Here is a 19594-nt window from a genome sequence, read left to right as displayed (position 1 = left end):
CTTTTTGGAAAAATGGGCCATGTCTCAAGAACCCCTGAGTCAATTTTTTTTCAAATTTGTCACAGAGTATCCTTGGCTCAAGGGCTTTCATTTATACTAAAACTAGGGATGTGTCCCTTAAACATAATTAGGGAAATAAAAACAAAAGTAGTGTTTGTTAAAAAAAATCTTCTTCTCAAGAACCACTGGGCGGATTATCACCAAACCTACTTACAAGGATGAGGATATGTTGTAGATTAGAAATTGTTCAAGGCATAACACTGGGGCAAAGGGCATGGTATCAAGGTCACTTCCAAGTTGACCAAAATTTATGTTTTGTTTAATCTTTGATATTTTGCCCACTGTAAGGCCTAGGATCATCAAATCTTGTCAGATGATGTTCGGACCTCATATCGTGAACTTGAAAGTAGGTCACGATGACCTACTTTTTGAATTTTGCAGGTATTCATTTCCATTTTAATTTTGATGCATAACTTAAATACTTTGAAGCCTATGATCATCAAAACTTGTCAGTTTATGCATCATGAGACCTTGAATTGTGTCAATCAAAAAGTAGGTCACAGTGACCTACTTTCTGAATTTTATGTCTAATCATTTTCTAAACATTAAAGGTCATTATTTCAGATGCTAAGAGGTTTAGAATCATCAAACCTTGTAAGTTGATGCATCTACCGGCCTTAAAACATTTATCATAAAGTAGGTCACAGTGACCTACTCTTGGAATTTTACAGGTATTCATTATCAAATTGTTTTAGAGGCATAGTTTTGACACTTTGAAGTATAGGATAATCAAACTTTGTCAGTTAATGCATCTTGAGTCCGCGGAGTGTGTCAACCAAAAAGTAGGTCACCTTGACCTACTTTTACAATTTCATGGCTTAATTTAAATATTTCAGATACTAATTGGCTTAGAATCATCAAACTTTGTCAGTTTATGCATCTTGAGTCCTTGGAGTGTATCGACCAAAAAGTAGGTCACCATGACCTACTTTTGGAATTTGATGGCTTTTTATTCAGTTATTAATTGGCTTAGAATCATCAACTGTCAGTTGATGCATTTTGGGTCCTCAAAATGTGTCAACCAAAAAGTAGGTCACCCTGACCTATTTTTTGCAATTTGATGGCCTTTTCAGTTACTAATTGGCATAGAATCATCAAACTATGTCAATTGATGCATCTTGAGTCCTCAAAGTGTGTCAACCAAAAAGTAGGTCACCATGACCTACTTTTGGAATTTTGATTGCTTTTTCAGATACAAATTGGCTTAGAATCATCAAATTTTGTCAATCGATGCATCTTGAGTCCTGGGAGTGTATCAACCAAAAAGTAGGTCACTGTAACCTACTTTCACAACTTCATGGCTAAATTTAAATATTTCAGAAACTAATTGGCTTGGAATCATCAAACTTTGTCATATGTTGCCATGCTGACCTAATTTTGGAATTTCAAGGCTTTATCCTTATATATAGGTTAGCAAGAGGCTTAAAACAGATGAGATTATAAGTTGTACAATTTTCAGAAAAGCGATTCTAGGCCCTTGGGCGTCTTGTTTTTTTAGGGGACACAACCCAAGGCCAGGTGCATCAGCAATTGTTTGATGATTCTAAGCCTATTGGTATCCAAGATATATAGCTAAAAAATGAAAATGGATAGCCATATATTTCAGAAAGTATATTAAATTGTATTTTATCAAATCAGTATGTTACAATATTTTAGTGGCCATACCTTAAGGCCTAAAAATGCACCAACAGAGAAGGTTTGATGGTCAGAGGCTTAAAAAATGTCCAAAATATGATTCTAATCCAATTTAAAAATTCTTAAAAATGAATTGCTGCAAAAATTAAAAAGTAGGTCACTGTGACCTTTATTTTGTAATATTTATATCCCAAAATCCATCAACCTACAATGTTAGATGATCCTAGGCCTCCAAATATCCATGCTTAAAAGATTTGAGTGCAGGCAATGAAATGTAAATTCAAAAGCAAGTTACTGTGACCAACTTTTGAACCGACACATTTGAGGACTCCAAAGTGCATCAACTATTAAGGTTTGGTGACCCTGAAGAACACACTTTCAAAATACAGTGGACCTTTAGATATCCAGACATTTCAGCTTTGGCACATTTTTCTCAGTAACAAATTTTAACATTATTTCGTCTCTTTAACCAGAATTCCGTGTTTCAGATCCAGACGGTCTATTTTTCCCACAAAATGCATTTTTACATTGTAAGAAGATTCAAATAGGTTTAAGATTTCAAAATGATAAGTTGTAAAAATTCGAAAAATAGATCACATTGACCTACTTTTTAGTTGACATACCCCAAGATGCCATATGACAAGATTCATAGACTACAATGTTTATCTAAGTCACTATGGCCCTGCTGTTCTTCGTCAGCAAAAATTTGCCCCTGTATATTCCTATGTAAAACTTTGATTTCTTATTTTGGCCCCACCTACCTGATTTAAACAATCTTGATTCTACACTACCTGAAGATGCTTTCATATAGATATGACTAATCATGGCTCTGCTGTTCTTGAGAAGATGATTTCTAAAAATTTTCCTTATGTATTCCTATGTAAAACCTTGATCACCCTTTGTTTCCCCACCCAACCCCCAGGGGTCAAGTTCTGAACTCATTAGAATCTGCACTATGTAATGAATCTTTCACTTAAGTTTCATCTTTTCCAGCACAGTGGTTCTTGAGTTTTTTAAAAGATGTCATTAATTATTCACCAATTCTTAATTATCTCCCCTTGAAAGAGGAAGTGGCCCTTTATTTGAACAAAATCATCTTCATCCAAGGATGCTTTGTGGCAAGGTTGGTTGAAATTATTGGCCCAGTGGTTCTTGAGAAGCCAAAAAATGTGAAAAGTTTTACAGACAACAGAATATCTTTGTTGGTGAGAGCTATTCAACCATGTCATAATTTTTCTGACCTTGACCTTCAAAGGAATACATACATTAAAGCAAACTGAAGAGAGCAATTCAACTGTGTCATAATTTTCTGACCTTGGCCTTCCCTACGATCTCTAAAAGCACTTTTCAAAAATTTAAATAAAACTTCACAAAAACTTCGTACTGGTAACATCAATTCAACTCTGTCATAATTTTCTGACTTTGACCTTCCTTAGGACCTTTTGAAGATTTTTTCTGTTATTAAACTTCTTACAATTCAGCATACTGTGTCATTATTATTTTTTTTTTTTACCTTGACCTTTCCTGTTACCTTGAATTTCACATTTTCCTCTTTTTGTGTTTAGTCCATCTTATTTCCATAAAGGATTATTTCATACATCTCCATGCACATAAATTTCTAGGAAAGCATTTCAGTCATGCCTACGTATGAGGTCATATATAAATTTGCTACATAAGGAGAATGAACTTGGAACCTGATGATTTCTCTAGACTATGCTGCAGGGAGCAGTGATGGACAACACAATAAAAAGTGTTAAAAACAAGAGGCCCAGGGACCACATCGCTCACCTGTGCACTATGGCTAGGAAAAAGCAGAAATCACTTCAATCTTGAAAGGTTGAAAAGTTTAAATATAAAAGTGGTTGGGGGGGGGGGGGGGGGGTCATGAATTGAACAAATTTGAATCTACATTATCTGAGGATGCTTCCATTTAAATATGACCAATCATGGCTTTGCTGTTCTTGAGTAGAAGATTTTTAAAGATTTAACCTATGTATTCCTATGTAAAACTTTGATCACCCATTGTGGCCCCACCCGACCCCCAGGGGTCATGTTTGAACAAACTTGAATGTACACTATCTAAGAATGCTTCCATATAAATATGACCAATCATGGCTTTGCTATTCTTAACAAATAGTTTTTTTTAAAGATTTTTACTATGTGTTCCTATGTAAAACTTTGATCACCCATTGTGGCCCCACCCGACCCCCGGGGTCATGATTCGAACAAATTTGTATGTACACTATCTGAGGATGCTACCATATAAATATGACCAATCATGGCTCTGCTATTCTTAACAAATAGTTTTTTTAAAGATTTTTACTATGTGTTCCTATGTAAAACTTTGATCGCCCATTGTGGACCCATCTGACCCCCGGGGGTCATGATTTGAACAAATTTGAATGTACACTATCTGAGGATGCTTCCATGTAAATGTGACCAATCATGGCTTTGCTGTTCTTGAGAAGAAGATTTTTGAAGATTTTCCCATATATTCCCATGTAAAACTTTGATCGCCCATTGTGGACCCATCAGACCCCCGGGGGTCATGATTTGAACAAATTTGAATGTACACTATCTGAGGATGCTTCCACGTAAATGTGACCAATCATGGCTTTGCTGTTCTTGAGAAGAAGTTTTTTGAAGATTTTCCCATATATTCCTATGTAAAACTTTGATCGCCCATTGTGGCCCCACCCGACCCCAGGGGGTCATGAGTTGAAGAAACTTGAATCTACACTACCTGAGGATGCTACCATATAAATATGACTAATCATGGCTTTGTTGTTCTTGAGAAGAAGATTTTTAAAGATTTTTTCCTATATATTCCTATGTAAAACTTTGATCGCCCATTGTGGCCCCACCCTACCCCCGGGGGTCATGATTTGAACAAACTTGAATCTACACTACCTGAGGATGCTTCCATTTAAATATGACCAATTATGGCTTTGCTGTTCTTGAGAAGAAGATTTTTAAAGATTTTTTCCTATATATTCCTATGTAAAACTTTGATCGCCCATTGTGGCCCCACCCGACCCCCAGGGGTCATGATTTGAACAAACTTGAATCTACACTACCTGAGGATGCTTCCATATAAATATGACCAATTATGGCTTTGCTGTTCTTGAGAAGAAGATTTTTAAAGATTTTTTCCTATATATTCCTATGTAAAACTTTGATCGCCCATTGTGGCCCCACCCGACCCCCGGGGGTCATGATTTGAACAAATTTGAATCTACACTACCTGAGGATGCTTCCATGTAAATATGACCAATTATGGCTTTGCTGTTCTTTAGAAGAAGATTTTTCCTATATATTCCTATGTAAAACTTTGATCGCCCATTGTGGCCCCACCCGACCCCCAGGGGTCATGATTTGAACAAACTTGAATCTACACTACCTGAGGATGCTTCCACATAGGTTTCATGTTTTCAAGCACAGTGGTTCTTGAGAAGAAGATTTTTTAATGATGCCATTAATTTTTTTACAAATTCTTAATTATCTCCCCTTGGAAGAAGGCGTGGCCCTTCATTTGAACAAACTTGAATCTCCTTTACCCAAGGATACTTTGTGGCAAGTTTGGTTGAAATTGGCCCAGTGGTTCTTGAGAAGAAGTCGAAAATGTGAAAAGTTTACAGACGGACTACAGACAAAATGTGATCAGAAAAGCTCACTTGAGCCTTCGGCTCAGGTGAGCTAAAAAAAAGTATTGCTGTGTCATTTGCAGCTGTAGAATATTGAAAACAATTTTTTACTTGTTCTACCAACTTTTCAATTATACATATAAAACTTTTGCTACTGTAATTATTATCGGAAAATCATATTCTTCTAAACAATATACAGCATACTGTAAAATCACTTATTTTCTTGGGGTCAAATTTTCGTGGTTTGATAAAATATTGGTTTAAAGAGATTTGATTTTGTGGGTTAAGGATAGACTTTATACTGTTAAGTAGAACTTTAACATTTAGTGGGAGACATGAATTTGTGGGTCTTTTCCTACCATGAAATCAATGAAAATTAAACCGCCACAAAAATAGTGATTTCACAGTATAGCCCTGTGTAACTTCATAAGCTCAGGTGAGCTACAGTTTACCTGTATCTTCACAACAACAAACAGATGATGAGTTGACACAAATGTATTTTTTCTCTACAGACATCAACATTTAAAAAATGATGAAAGATATGAAAATAGAACAGGAGATTTAAGATACAGAGAAACAAAACAGTCTTGCTAAACAAATGTAAAGAATATTGGTCATGAGGAGACATTTATGAATTTGACAAAAAACATCCAATTACTCTCTTCTTACTCGCTCTCTGTCCATCTAAATAAATAATCACTAAAATAACTTTGTCAAAGAGAAAATGCACAATGAATCTCTCCAACAATGGCAAAAATATGACCAGCAAATGTACATATGAAAATTCATTTTTCTCACATTAATGTTAAAATTGTTCGTTTAAAAAAAATAATAAAACAGACATGTTTTCTAATGAAATTGATCTTTCCTATGAAATTATTCTTTTTCTTAGAAGTCACTATCTTCTGAGGAATCTCCGAAGTTGTACTTGACTGAGGTCTTTGCTCGTCCCCCAGCTCTAGCGCGTGGTGCCACATCTACTTGCATGTCCTCCTCTAATAGGAAATCATCATCATCAGTCTCGGACTTCTTCTTCTACAAAATATAAAATACCTTGTCATTTTCATGATTTCATTTCTTAATTTGTGATGAAAAACCTTTATATTTATGTCCATAGGACATGAATGCCCCGTCCAGTGGAAAATATGATACAAGAGGCCCAAAGGGCTACAACGCTCAGCTGAGTCACTTTAGCCCTGCTGGTCTTCATCAGCAAGGACTATATTCTCTTATGACCAATATCTGCCCCCCCCCCCCCCCCCCCCAAATTAAACTTTGATGGAGAAATCTATAACTATGTTCTAAACCAGGGGAATGTCTGCAGACCTTAAGGATACACCAAAGGCTTTTTTCAAGATTTTCAACAATTTTGAGATTTTTGGCCAAGAAAAAGAAGTTAATCACTGCTTTATAATGCATGTAAAATTCTTGGTAATTATGAAATGGTTTTCTAATTATTTAACAATAATGAAACATAAACACTACCACATGTGAATGTTCCGTTATTGAAGCTTTTGATTGGATCTGTGACTGCCTGCTCATGAAAGACGCAATAAATCACTGTGACCACTTGGGGAATTCTTCACTAGCCACACAGAGGTTATCAGTAATTAGACTACAGGGACTCTAGATTTAGAGAAGGAGATCTAACAGATCACTGATGACCATAAAATAGGAGGTGGAGCTTAGCTCTTGCCATTTTGCCAGGAAATCTTTCTGATTCAGAATTGAACCTATTTTACTTAATTAAAAGCATCTTAATACAGAAAAGAACCTCCCATTCTTGTGAATATGCATAGGAAATATGGCTAAGTGACAGGTGTCCAAAGCTGAATCTCCAAGGTGTCATATATTCCTAGCTTTGACAGATTTTGTTGTGTAATGGGTTTGTGCCCTCTACTGTAAAGTAAGATCAGACAGTTTGTGGTATTATTTCAAAGGATTCAGCTCCCTCATTTATTGACCAATTTCTCTGAAAATTGGATGGGCTGCTTCTCAAATGTGTGTTCACAAAACAGTATCTCAGATTTTTGATATCTAGCTTAGTTTTGGAATTATTGAGGGAAATGTTAAATTAGGCTAATAAATTGGTAACATTGAAGGGCAAATGGCTGTAACTTTTGAATTAGAAGATTTATCAAAAATCTGAGATACGGTTTTTAAGTTCAATCTTTAATCTACCTTGAGGTAAAATGACCACTTTGAGGGGTTAAATACAAAAAAGTTGATTTATAAAATATTTAAGCACTAAGATTTACATTTTAATATTTAAATAATTTTTGAAGAAGTTATTAATTAAAGTTTAAATTAGGATAATTAAATAGTAAATTTAACAAGCTTTGAAATGATACATACTTTTATTATGTTATCTTTGATAATGAAAGAATTACATGCAAATTAAATTCTGGCATTTGGAAACCTTTGGTGTATCCTTAAAGCATTATCTATTTTCACCAGTCCATGATGCCACAAATTAAATATGATGTCAAGAAAATAACTCTAAGTTCTAAATTTCAATGATTTGAGAGAAAAGTGTAATTCATGTCGATATTTTGGTTAGAAGTCATCAATCACAGGCAGTGTTCGAAATTAGTGTCGGTCCGTCGGTTCTACGCCGACATACAATTAGAAAGACTCATGCACAGTATGACTAAATGGGTCCTTGAAATTATTTTGGGCCGAACGACGATTTGCTGGGAAACAAGTTAATGTCAATTGGATCTTCTTGAACCTTACCAGCAAGCTTGGAAAAAACACACTGTTGTTTTTTTTTTTTTTTTTTTTTTTTTATACAACGCTTGTCAGAACGTAAAGGCCCAAGAAGTTGCAATTCAGGTTAATGTACACTAATTATCTTTCCTGCATTTTGATTGGATATATTAAACAAATTGACCAATGAGCATCTTTAAAAGAAATTAGATTTGAGATGGGTAAAACTAGTTACTGTTATCAAGATCTTTTCATGATTTAATTTTTTCTGTGTGGTATAAACTTACGTATACATATGTATGCGATTACAAACTTTCCATGGAAAGTCCCAGTGTAATTAAAGCACATTTTATTAACATTTTTGGCAACCTAAACTGTGTAATTTTCTATTTGCGGATTTTAATAACAGAAATTGTAATACCGGGGAATTCGAGCCTGTGGAAAAAAAGTATGTTTAAGTAACATAAACACATTTAAAACTCTTTAGGTGTTTATATATGACCAACTAAGACTGTGTAACTTTTAATGTTTTATTGTTTTATATTGTTAATACTTTGAATTTAAATTGACATATTTTACACAAACCGATGAACTTACTGAGATCATCAATAAAAGTTTATTTTTCCAAAATATTTGATGGTACAATATATTATTTTTGGTCCTATGCTGCCTTGGAAGGACTCATGTAGCCCCTTTGTCTGTGGGTCCTTTGGACCCATACAAAATAATACTGAATTTCGAACACTGATCGCAGGTCTGCCCCAAATCAATCTTTTTATATTATACAATGATGGACTCTTTTGGTGGTGAATATGCTTTGATATTCACCAGAATAATATCAATATTGACCAAGGCAAAGGCATTTTACTGGTGAATATCAAAGCATATTCAACACCAGAAGAGTCCATAATTGTTTTATTTTATAGTCGGATTTGAATAACAAGTAATTGAAGGCTGCATGGCAACACCATTTTCATTAACGAACTTCTGTCACAGAAAGGTTAAAAAATGTCCAGATTACAAGTTATAACTTCGATGTTTTTCTTTCATAAGGTGTAAGACATTTCCTGTCAAAATGTTTGGCTAAAAACCTGGCAATCGCTTTGCCAAACGTTTTTCCTGTTCAGATACACAGCTGCACCATTGTTTACATTTTATTTGAGGTGGCATTTGTGATGTCACAACCTCAGCTGCACAAGCACTGATCCTTCGGTGAATACGGCTTCATGAAAATTCAGATGGACGTCAGACACTTTTCATACAGAAAAGCTTCTGAGCTCAAGTGAGCTAAAAAAATTCTTTTCTTTCTTCATCTACATGTAAATTAATAGTAAAGTGATAAATGAGAAATCACAGAGAGGGTCAAGGTAAACATTACTCTTGCATTGCTCTTCTCAATGTCCATGTATCTGTGTATCAAGTTTTAATAAAAATATTTTGAACACTTTCTTTAACAACTACACTGAATGCAAAATTGGTGAAAGCGAGGTGAAAGTCACAATGAAGTCAAAGTCAGAAATTTTTGACATAGTGGAATTGTTGTCAACAATATGTATCAGTGTTTTAAAGTTAAATGAAAATATCTGAACAGTTCTTTAAAGCTTAGCTAAATGTAATATGAAAAGGTTCAGGTCAGAGCAAAGAGAAAAAAATTGATGCAGTTACTAAACAGTTAAATCCAATATGATTTTGTGTTCAAGATTGACAAAATTATGTGGAACAATTTATTAGAAGTGAATTAACTAAAAGTGGCAAAAAGGAAGAGACAGACAACTGGAGCACTGTATGCCCCATCAACACACATGTATATAACAGGATATAAAACCTTGCAACCTCCTAGTTTTTCTTTACCTTTTTCCCTGCTGCTTTCTTGGGCAGGAATTCTTCCTCTGAGAAATCACTATCTGAGAAATTCTTGGCTGGTCTTTTCTTGTTTGTCTTCTTCGGTTTGCTTTCACCATCAGATTCATCTGTGGACTTTTTCTTCGGTTTAGCTGCCTTCTTAGGCTTAGCCTCCTTGGGTGGTTTTTCTGTGTAAAAAGATTGAAAATTATTGAACTCCAAATTAGGACATATTCCAGTTAACAGAGAAAGATGAATATCAAAGTCAACAATTTATAAACAGAACCAGCTAACCCAATGACTTTACACTGCCTCACTGACTGAATTCACAAAGAATTCCTTCTTTTACCAAAAAATGGTCATCAAAACTAATAACAACAGCTTCTTCTAATTGCATTTGTTTACTTTTTCAAAGCATACAACTTAATACATGTCTATAAACATAGGTAATCAAAGATTACGAAGCTCACCTCGACGAAGGCTATCTATAAGTAAGGCAAATCTCACATCATATTTTTTCTAGTTAGTGTTCATCCCAAGATCAATATGATCTTAAATTCACTGTCAAGGAATTTTTGTTACATCACTCAAAGCTTTGTGTCCAATATTTCAGACTTAAGGTATCACTCTAAAAATTGTTGCAAATTGAAGATTGGTATCAGGACCAAGTCACCTAGGAAGGCCGAGATAGTTGCACTTGAAACAATTAAAATACAATTAAAATTTAATTCATTAATATTGAGTGATGTAACTGAACTGAACTGAATTTATTGATCTCTTCACAATTTTACAATTGTATAGCGAGATATAAATGTAAACTACAATGATGAAAAATAAAAACACATATATGGCATGCGTGAGTATGAGGATAGACAAATAGTACAATTATAGGTTTAGGTCTTTACTAGTTTGGGGAGCACGTTTTAGTAATTTTTTTAATAAATATACAAAGTTTTCTTAAAAATGACTGTTTATCTGAATTCATTATTTCTCTAAATGTAATTGTATTTTTGAATCGTAATTGTTTTTGTGTTAAACATATATTTCTTTCACGTGTCATTGCCGTACAATTTAATATGTAATGGAATTCATCTCCTATTCCATTTAATTGACATTTCTTACATAGTCTAATCTCTCTTGGTTCATTTAACCAACGTCCAGTTTCAATTGGCAAATAATGATTACAAGTACGGAATTTGCAGAAATTTATGGCTTCTTTTCGTGATAGAATTTCTAAATATTTTTCAAATTTTAGTTCGTCTTTGTATATTCTATAACTTAGGGTCTTTGATAAATTTTGAACATCCGAATTCCATTTTTGTTTAAATTGATCTATTAAAGTTAGTTTTACTTTCGCTCTTAACCAATTTGGATTGAAGGCTTGACTGTTCCAAATATTTGAAAGTCCATAATCGTTTAAGATATTTAAGACATTATTTATCCAAGTAATCTTCTTAGTCTTTTGATTTACGGTATCACTTAATTTAAACAGCAGACTTGATATTTTTGTTTCTTTTCCAAGTTTAAGTTTACACCAATAGGAAATAATACGTGTTTGTATTTCAATGGACATGGGATGTCGACCGAGTTCACCATACACCATACAGTCCGGAGTAGATTGTTTAAGGTTAAGAAGTAATTTACAAAATTTTAGATGTACTCTGTCTATACAATTGCATTGTTCGAAAATCCCCATACTTCACATCCGTACAACAATATAGGCTGAACAATTTTAACGGAGACACTTCAAGTTTAATTCAAATTAATTAATTACAACTGAATTATATCTTACTTGTGACACTCATTTTTGCCCCTTTATAAACAAAATTTCTGTCCATTGTTCTCATTTACACTCAAATCTAAAGACTAATACATAAAAAGATCACCTTCTGTTTCAGACGTAACAGGACACAAACTTCAGCACACAGAAAAGAAAATTTCCTCCATAATTAAAATTAATTGAACAAATTTTTTATTAAAGGATTTGCACTTACATTTGGGCATTTTTTGGCCAAGTTTGCATAATCATATGGCAAAGGAAGAAAATTATATGCCTCATTTTAACATATAGAGATGTAACACTGGACACTGAAGCCTTCCAACAAACTTTTTTTTTAAATTTACTTAATTGTTAAGTTTTTACTTTGAATCAGATCACAGGCAACTTTAAGAAAATTTTAACTTAATAAATAAGTAAACAATTGGACAAATTTTCAGTTTTATTTAAATAATATACATTGTATTGTATATGCCCCTTTCTGCACAAATGTCATTTTATCTTCTGTCAAGAGATCAATCTTTATCTTTTCCAAGTTAAAGAGTCACAGAAGTGATCAGTGGCCATTCTATGACCTGAAAAGAAAAGAAAAAAATGGTGAAAAGGTAATTTGACAAGGATATTAAGATCTATACTCGTACTTTGATAGTGATGTAACACTGATCTCATGATATTTTCACAAATTTAACTTGGACACAAAAACTGGTGTCCTATGTTACATCACGTAATGAAGTTAAAGAATGACAGAACAATGTATAATACATACTATTTCACTCAAGTTTATTGTGTGTTTTGCACTTCTTAAAACACCAATTAGGTATTTTTGTCAGAAGCCAATCAACAAAAAAATATGCACATTCATAAATAGTGATGTAACAATGACACATTCTGTTGTGGCTTAATAATCTTGTCAAAGTTACATCTTTTGTAAATTTTCATATATTTTCTAAAATTTTCTCTAAAATAGAGTTTACAATGGTTATTACTTGATACAATTAAATTAAGCTCAATCAGTTGAAATTTAATCACATGTAAATTAACATTTTTGAATTAAAAGATTTAGGTAATACTTGATTGGGGGGCGTGATGTAACTGTGGACACAATCAGTCCAACCATAGTGTGAAAATAAATAAGCATAATTCTTATATTAATGTAGCATAGTTCAATATTTACAGTTTATTAGAAAATTAATTCTTATTTCTTTGCAAACACGCAAATCTGGCATTATATATGTTTCAAAATACATCCTTAAATCGCCGAAAAAGATGAGGTCCCCAAAAAATGAGAGACGTAACATGTAAATGACCTACCTACTACTCGCGTCTCCTGTCATCTTTTTCTTGGAACTGATCCAACACGTGCACGGGTCTCACCAAAAATGAAAGTAGAGACCAGAAAATGTCATACAAACAGGATGTCGTCCTCTGGTCACCCGAGTATTTGATGTATGACACGTGTATACAGACGTAACGTTTTGACACGAAAATACAGATAAAATTATGATGATTATTTTTGAAATAATACTTTCACATTTGAACACAGCCATAGTTCGTAAATCTTTTACGACGTCTCTAATTGCTATAAATAGAACATATCGATCGAAGTTTCCTTCGATTGTATCTGAAAGCGGCTGTGCGCGAGACGTAACAAAATTGACACGAAATGTTACATCCCCAAGCATAAAATTTAACCATTGTTTAATTTTAAAAATATTCAATATTTTTTGACAAACCCAGTAAATTTAATAAATAAATTTGTATATAATAAACGAATCAAGAAAATTAGGTGGAATGATTTTATTTACTGCTGCTATTCCTTCATTTCTTCGGACCATATGTAAAAATGTCACAGAGATTGTCCACTGAATGCATCAAAAACAATCATTACAAGTTTGATTATTCGCTTGACAATCATTAAAACATCATTAGTTATTAAATATGAGCATCAGAAAATTATTAAATAAGTTTATTCATCAAAGTTGTGAAAGAAAAAGAAATAAATGGCATTTTAGATAGACGTAACGAAAATTCCTTGACAGCGAATTTAGGATCATATCCATTCAAGTTTGGTTTAAGAAGGACTTATAGATACTTGGAAATAGACCTGCTCAAAAAACTTCTAACCTGTTTACTAATCAAGAAAATTTTGGACAGTTCCAACAACCAAAGCAAGTCTGGAAGTTTTCATCCTTAGATGTACCATCCAAGCTGTTTAATCATAACATGCCATAATATTATATAGCTACTCCAAAAACATTACTCTGGTCACCCATCTGGAAAATGTAGGTCAGATTCAGAATCCAGAACAAGTCTGAAAGTGTCCATCCTAAGATACATCATCCATGCTAATTTGATTAAAATATGGCTAAAATTCACTCATCTGGAAAATCTAGGTCAGATTCAGCATTCGAAGCAAGTGTGGTAGTGTCCATCCCTAGATGCATCATCCATGCAATTTTGGTCCAGGTAGGGCTTATAGTTACTTGGGAATAGACCTGCTCCAAATATAGGTCAGATCCAGCATCCGAAGCAAGTGTGGTAGTGTCCATCCCTAGATGCATCATCCATGCAACTTTGGTTCAGGTAGGGCTTATAGTTACTTGGGAATGGACCTGCTCCAAAAACTTTAACCTGGTCACTCATCTGGAAAATCTAGGTCAGATCCAGCATCTGAAGCAAGTGTGGTAGTGTCCATCTTTAGATGCATCATCCATGGAAGTTTGGTTCAGGTAGGGCTTATAGTTACTTGGGAATGGACCTGCTCCAAAAACTATAACCTGGTCACTCATCTGGAAAATCTAGGTCAGATCCAGCATCTGAAGCAAGTGTGGTAGTGTCCATCTTTAGATGCATCATCCATGGAGGTTTGGTTCAGGTAGGGCTTATAGTTACTTGGGAATGGACCTGCTCCAAAAACTTTAACCTGGTCACTCATCTGGAAAATCTAGGTCAGATCCAGCATCTGAAGCAAGTGTGGTTGTGTCCATCCCTAGATGCATCATCCATGGAGGTTTGGTTCAGGTAGGGCTTATAGTTACTTGGGAATGGACCTGCTCCAAAAACTTAAACCTGGTCACTCATCTGGAAAATCTAGGTCAGATCCAGCATCTGAAGCAAGTGTGGTAGTGTCCATCCCTAGATGCATCATCCATGCAAGTTTGGTTCAGGTAAGGGCTTATAGTTACAGTGCGGACTCGTTATTACGATGTTCATTTTGTCACGGTAAAATATCGTAATACCGAGGGCAACGTAATAAAAGTTCCCAATAAAATCCAGTAAAACATTGTTTTGCAAGCTTGTTGTTGTATTAGGAGGTGTATTTTTCTCCTTTTGTTTCCTTCTTCTGTTCAAATTCTTCATTAAAACGCTTTATACATATAATTTATTAATAACTTATCTTGAATAGATATCTTCATGATACTATTTCTTCTATTTCCTTCATTTTAAAAGAAATGTGCACATTTTTTATAAAAACTTCGGCAATCTTCATTTATCTGCCGCCATTTCCTTTTACTTTCGTTTCTATCTAGATAATGCGTTCGTAAAATTTTCAATGTCTTCGTATCGTTACTACATAAATAACAACAATGGGCGGTTTTGGGTGTTCAATGAGCTTAGAGCTGCAGTGAACAACTGATGAAAGTGGGCAGTGTGATAGGCATATTCCTGGACAGGATTTGAGAACACACAATCTAAATGTCAAAATAAATTTGAATTTTTAAATTACTGAACAGAGTTCAATTAGCAGTTCAGCAATTATCGATTTGTATTTCTGTTGACACCTGTGAGGTAGTCCAAGCCACTATCCAAGCTGTTAAAACGTTAGTGGAGTTCAAATTTTGCCAAAATTATGTTTGATACCCAAGCTGTCAATTCCCTCTGTTTAACTGCAAACGAAATTACACATTACGTATTTAACATACATGCATACGATTAAATGTAACCCTTTATTTAATAAATTAATTTTACTTATTAACCATAGTAAAAAAAATAATAAAATAAACTTTACAGAGATAGATAAACTAGAGACTACATTTATAAATAAACAGTTTAATTGTTCAACAATGGCTTTGACACGTCTCCAATTCTGCTGACCTCGCTAGAACAGTCAAGGTGTGTGCAGTCAAGCGTCACTAATCACCTAACGGCCCTGCAAGTTAACACTCTGTCAGAGCACAGGTGTTTCAATGTTTATTTAGCGTCTCCTTAATTGTCTACAGTCGATCAACACTGAATAAACACGGGGTGAAAAAAAATTTTGGACAGAATTTTTACATCGTAATACCGAGTCCCAGCATTTTAGGACATCGTAATAAACAGTTCTATTTTGTATAGATTTGTTAAGAAATGGTTTTGTGCTTTGAATTTACAACGTAATAAGCGTTCTATCTTATAAAACCGTCACCGTAATAACGAGTCCGCACTGTACTTGGGAATGGACCTGCTCCAAAAACTTTAACCTGGTCACTCATCTGGAAAATCTAGGTCAGATCCAGCATCTGAAGCAAGTGTGGTAGTGTCCATCTCTAGATGCATCATCCATGCAAGTTTGGTTCAGGTAGGGCTTATAGTTACTTGGGAATGGACCTGCTCCAAAAACTTTAACCTGGTCACTCATCTGGAAAATCTAGGTCAAATCCAGCATCCGAAGCAAGTGTGGTTGTGTCCATCCCTAGATGCATCATCCATGCAAGTTTGGTCCAGGTAGGGCTTGTAGTTACTTGGGAATGGACTTGCTCCTAAAACTTTAACCTGGGACGCCGACGCTAACGCCGACGCCGGGGGTATAGCATAAGCTCATCTCGACTTCGTCGAGGTGAGCTAAAAACCAAGAAAACCAGTCATCCCTTTCCAAAATATTATCAACATAATCCATTAGGCTCTTTGAAAAGTTAGTAAATATCCAGGTGTTTCAATGTGAAAGTAACTGATATTTGTAAATCAGTCCTCCACAACTGGCATTTATAAATCACAGTTAGCCTCAACATGCAAGAGTTAGGAGGAAACTGAACAGAATTCATCACCAGACCTGACATAATGACATCTTCCTCCTCATCATCAGAGATTGTAAGGACAGGCTTCTTTGTGTTTAACAATTTTCGCTGTTTTGGTTTGGTCTCATCATTTGACTTAAATGCTTGTGCTATAGATGGCTGCTTGGGGTCCGCTAAAGCAGAACAGTAGGACACATTGGAAAAACCATATTTGAATTCAAAGGAATCCTATTTCCAACTAGTTTAAGACCACAGAAATTGTAGATAAGTATTCCAGTACATCTAATATCTCAAAGTACATGTATTCCAGTACATCTAATATCTCAAAGTATTTCAGTCTATCTAATATCTCAAACAATTGAAGTATCATGCTCTATGTAAAATTTACAAAGGCAAAGCATTACTGTATTTGATAAATATTACGGGTGTCTTAAGAATACTTGGTGACTTTTTGAGTAGAATCACCAGATAGGGCCAATTTTAAAGTACTCTGTAATTCCCTTATTTGAACTTGTAAGATCTAGGACTTGAAATCATCTGATCTTTTTTGATCATCTTTCCACTTTGATATCAATGATGAATACATGTATAAAGTTAGAAAGCCAAAAAGGCAAATTTTTAAAGGTAGAATTTTCTGATTTCTTGGTCAGCATGCATATTTTATGTCTTTTGGCTACATATATACATCAAGAGGAAAAAGGAATTCATTCAGAAAGAATAACAATTTTTAATGTAGGGGGGACAGCACATCTTATAAAACAAAAGTCATCTGAAAGAATCAGCAAAGTCATCTGAAAGAATCAGCCAGTCTTAGCTATGAATTTTATTTTGAAAGAAATAAGACTCTGATGGTGTACCCAAACAGGTGGACTGTACATAAAATTGTTTACAGATCTATAAAACACAGTGATTAATCTTGAGTTTCAATGTGGCGGCTTTCATAAAGCTAATAATTGCTGCTGATTCTTTGCTTTGTTCCTCCTATACACAAACATCTACCTTTTTTGGCTGCTGGCTTCTTCTTTGCTGCAGGTTTCTTGGTGGCTGCTTTAGGCTCTGATATTGTCTTAAAAATATCATTCTCCATCTTATCATCTTCATCATCACTAACCACTGTGGGAGCTGAATCTAAAACAGTCACAAGAATTCATTCACAAAATATTATCTATAAAGCAAAGACATCATGCTTTTTCTATGCACTATATTATGTGTGGTACTATATTTCTGAATCCCAAGATTCAGGCCATTAAAATTTCTACTTTTTTGCTGGGCAGTACAATGTTAGTTTTAAAATTTACAATCATTGCATGAAAGGATTTTTTTTGTGGAAATGCAGTATTTGACATTATTACATTGGCACCTATGGATATGAGAAAGCTGAACTTCTGACCTTGTGAAGTGGCTGACTTCCATGTCAGGGCATCTGACTTCTGAGATTCTCCCTCTCCTTCATCTGAGGAATCCAGAAACTCCATAGCAGTTCTACCCAAACACAGTAGATAATGAATGAAATAATTACAGTCATCATCACATCTAGTGATAATAATGGTGATAATTGATGTCAAAGGATGACTAATATGTAAGCTGATTTTCTTCATCTTACAAAACCTTATAAATAAATGACGTATTGTAAGCTATGTTTCACACTCTTATAAAAACTTCTAATACCAGTAATCTACATTTCACTCTTATGCTAAACCTTATTAAGCTGTATTTCACTACTTTACAAAAGCTTACTTCTTGGCTTTAGTTTTCTTAGTAGCCTTGATGGGTGAGTGATCATCTTCTATGACAGGGTTTGATCTGTAAAAAGATTAAACAATTAATTAAGAATATGGAATTTCATAAACAGTATCAAAACATGTGGAAGTCAGATCTTGTCATTATCCCAATATCTTTCATCGTAAATAATGTATCAAGTTCTGCCATTACAACACACATGTAGCTACCACTGGTAAAACATCTACTGTGTTATACAAAAATAAATAAGAACAAAAACATTTTTTAAAAAGCAAGCCAATAGTTAATCGCTATCTAGTTTCAAAGGAAATCTAAACATTTTTCATAATTGTCTTTGACGTAAATTGTTGAGCACTTATAGACTATATCTGATAAGTTCACCATTGATGATTAGACAGTGTTTGGCTATATTATGACCTTTCTCAGACCATTGGGTACTCATCTACAGTTAATAGATGGACAACCAAGACAACACAAATATATTTTCTCCCATTGTAGGAGACAGAATCATCTTTAACATACAAAACCCAGAGAATCTGTACTTTACAGTGTCATTGGCCTAAATAATAGAGCTTTCCATCTGTAAGATTCCAGGGGTAAAGAAGAATATTTTGAAATTCTACAGGATTTTAAAACATAGCCTAGTTTGGGAGACAAACCTTTTATACTGGGGATACATTAATGTATAAAATAAGTTTGGAGAGGGATCATTGCTTATTTTTGTTAGCTTTGTACAAAGTTAGGAGTCACATCAAAGATGTCATAGGGAATCACTAATATCTTGTTACCTGCTGAAACGCACCAAAGGATGACCGCACTTAAGGACATGCAAAATTTGTGACAAAATAAACTTTCAAAACCAGCATCAAATCTGCAACTTTACATAATTACATTAAATAATAAAATAAAGTGCCCTGCCACAGCATGATACGCCCGTCAAATATTGTTCAATTGTCATAAACAGTTTAGAGTGCAAGAAAATCATGTCAACCTTGATACAAGGATTTCAATGATTTTTCCATTCCCTTTAATATTTGTTTATACATCTCCTGTGGTGTAGGCATTAATTATAACAAATATTACATTATAGATCCTCAACTGGTTGTGTTAGAGCTTGACAAATGTCCATCTGCCCCCCCCCCCCCCCCCCCAGCTTTCAGATTTGAGAGACATGATGCTCTGAATTAGTTGAT

General features: G+C 34.4%; 1 protein-coding gene across 2 annotated transcripts in view; it reads right to left on the bottom strand.

The window, feature by feature from the left end:
- Positions 1 to 5819: 5819 nt before the first annotated feature.
- Positions 5820 to 19594, bottom strand: part of LOC133173453 (DNA topoisomerase 2-alpha-like) — a 43002-nt gene continuing 29227 nt past the window's right edge. Inside the window, exons 29-34 of one of the 2 annotated variants that reach the window (XM_061308441.1) lie at positions 18399 to 18464; positions 18052 to 18143; positions 17661 to 17789; positions 16697 to 16834; positions 9900 to 10078; positions 5820 to 6374 (exon numbers count right to left, since the gene is read on the bottom strand). In XM_061308441.1, the coding sequence (XP_061164425.1) occupies positions 6228 to 6374; positions 9900 to 10078; positions 16697 to 16834; positions 17661 to 17789; positions 18052 to 18143; positions 18399 to 18464 (751 nt within the window). In that variant the 3' untranslated portion in view covers positions 5820 to 6227. The remainder of the gene's footprint in view (positions 6375 to 9899; positions 10079 to 16696; positions 16835 to 17660; positions 17790 to 18051; positions 18144 to 18398; positions 18465 to 19594) is intronic. The other variant, XM_061308442.1, reaches the window with a different exon arrangement.

The sequence above is a fragment of the Saccostrea echinata genome, unplaced genomic scaffold, assembly GCF_033153115.1.
Source record: "Saccostrea echinata isolate AGI-Se365-2 ecotype Australia unplaced genomic scaffold, CSIRO_AGI_Sech_v1 ptg000056l, whole genome shotgun sequence".
Classification (NCBI taxonomy): Eukaryota; Metazoa; Mollusca; class Bivalvia; order Ostreida; family Ostreidae; genus Saccostrea; species Saccostrea echinata.
Note: the sequence above shows the minus strand (reverse complement) of the source record. Positions and strands in the feature narration are given on the sequence as shown.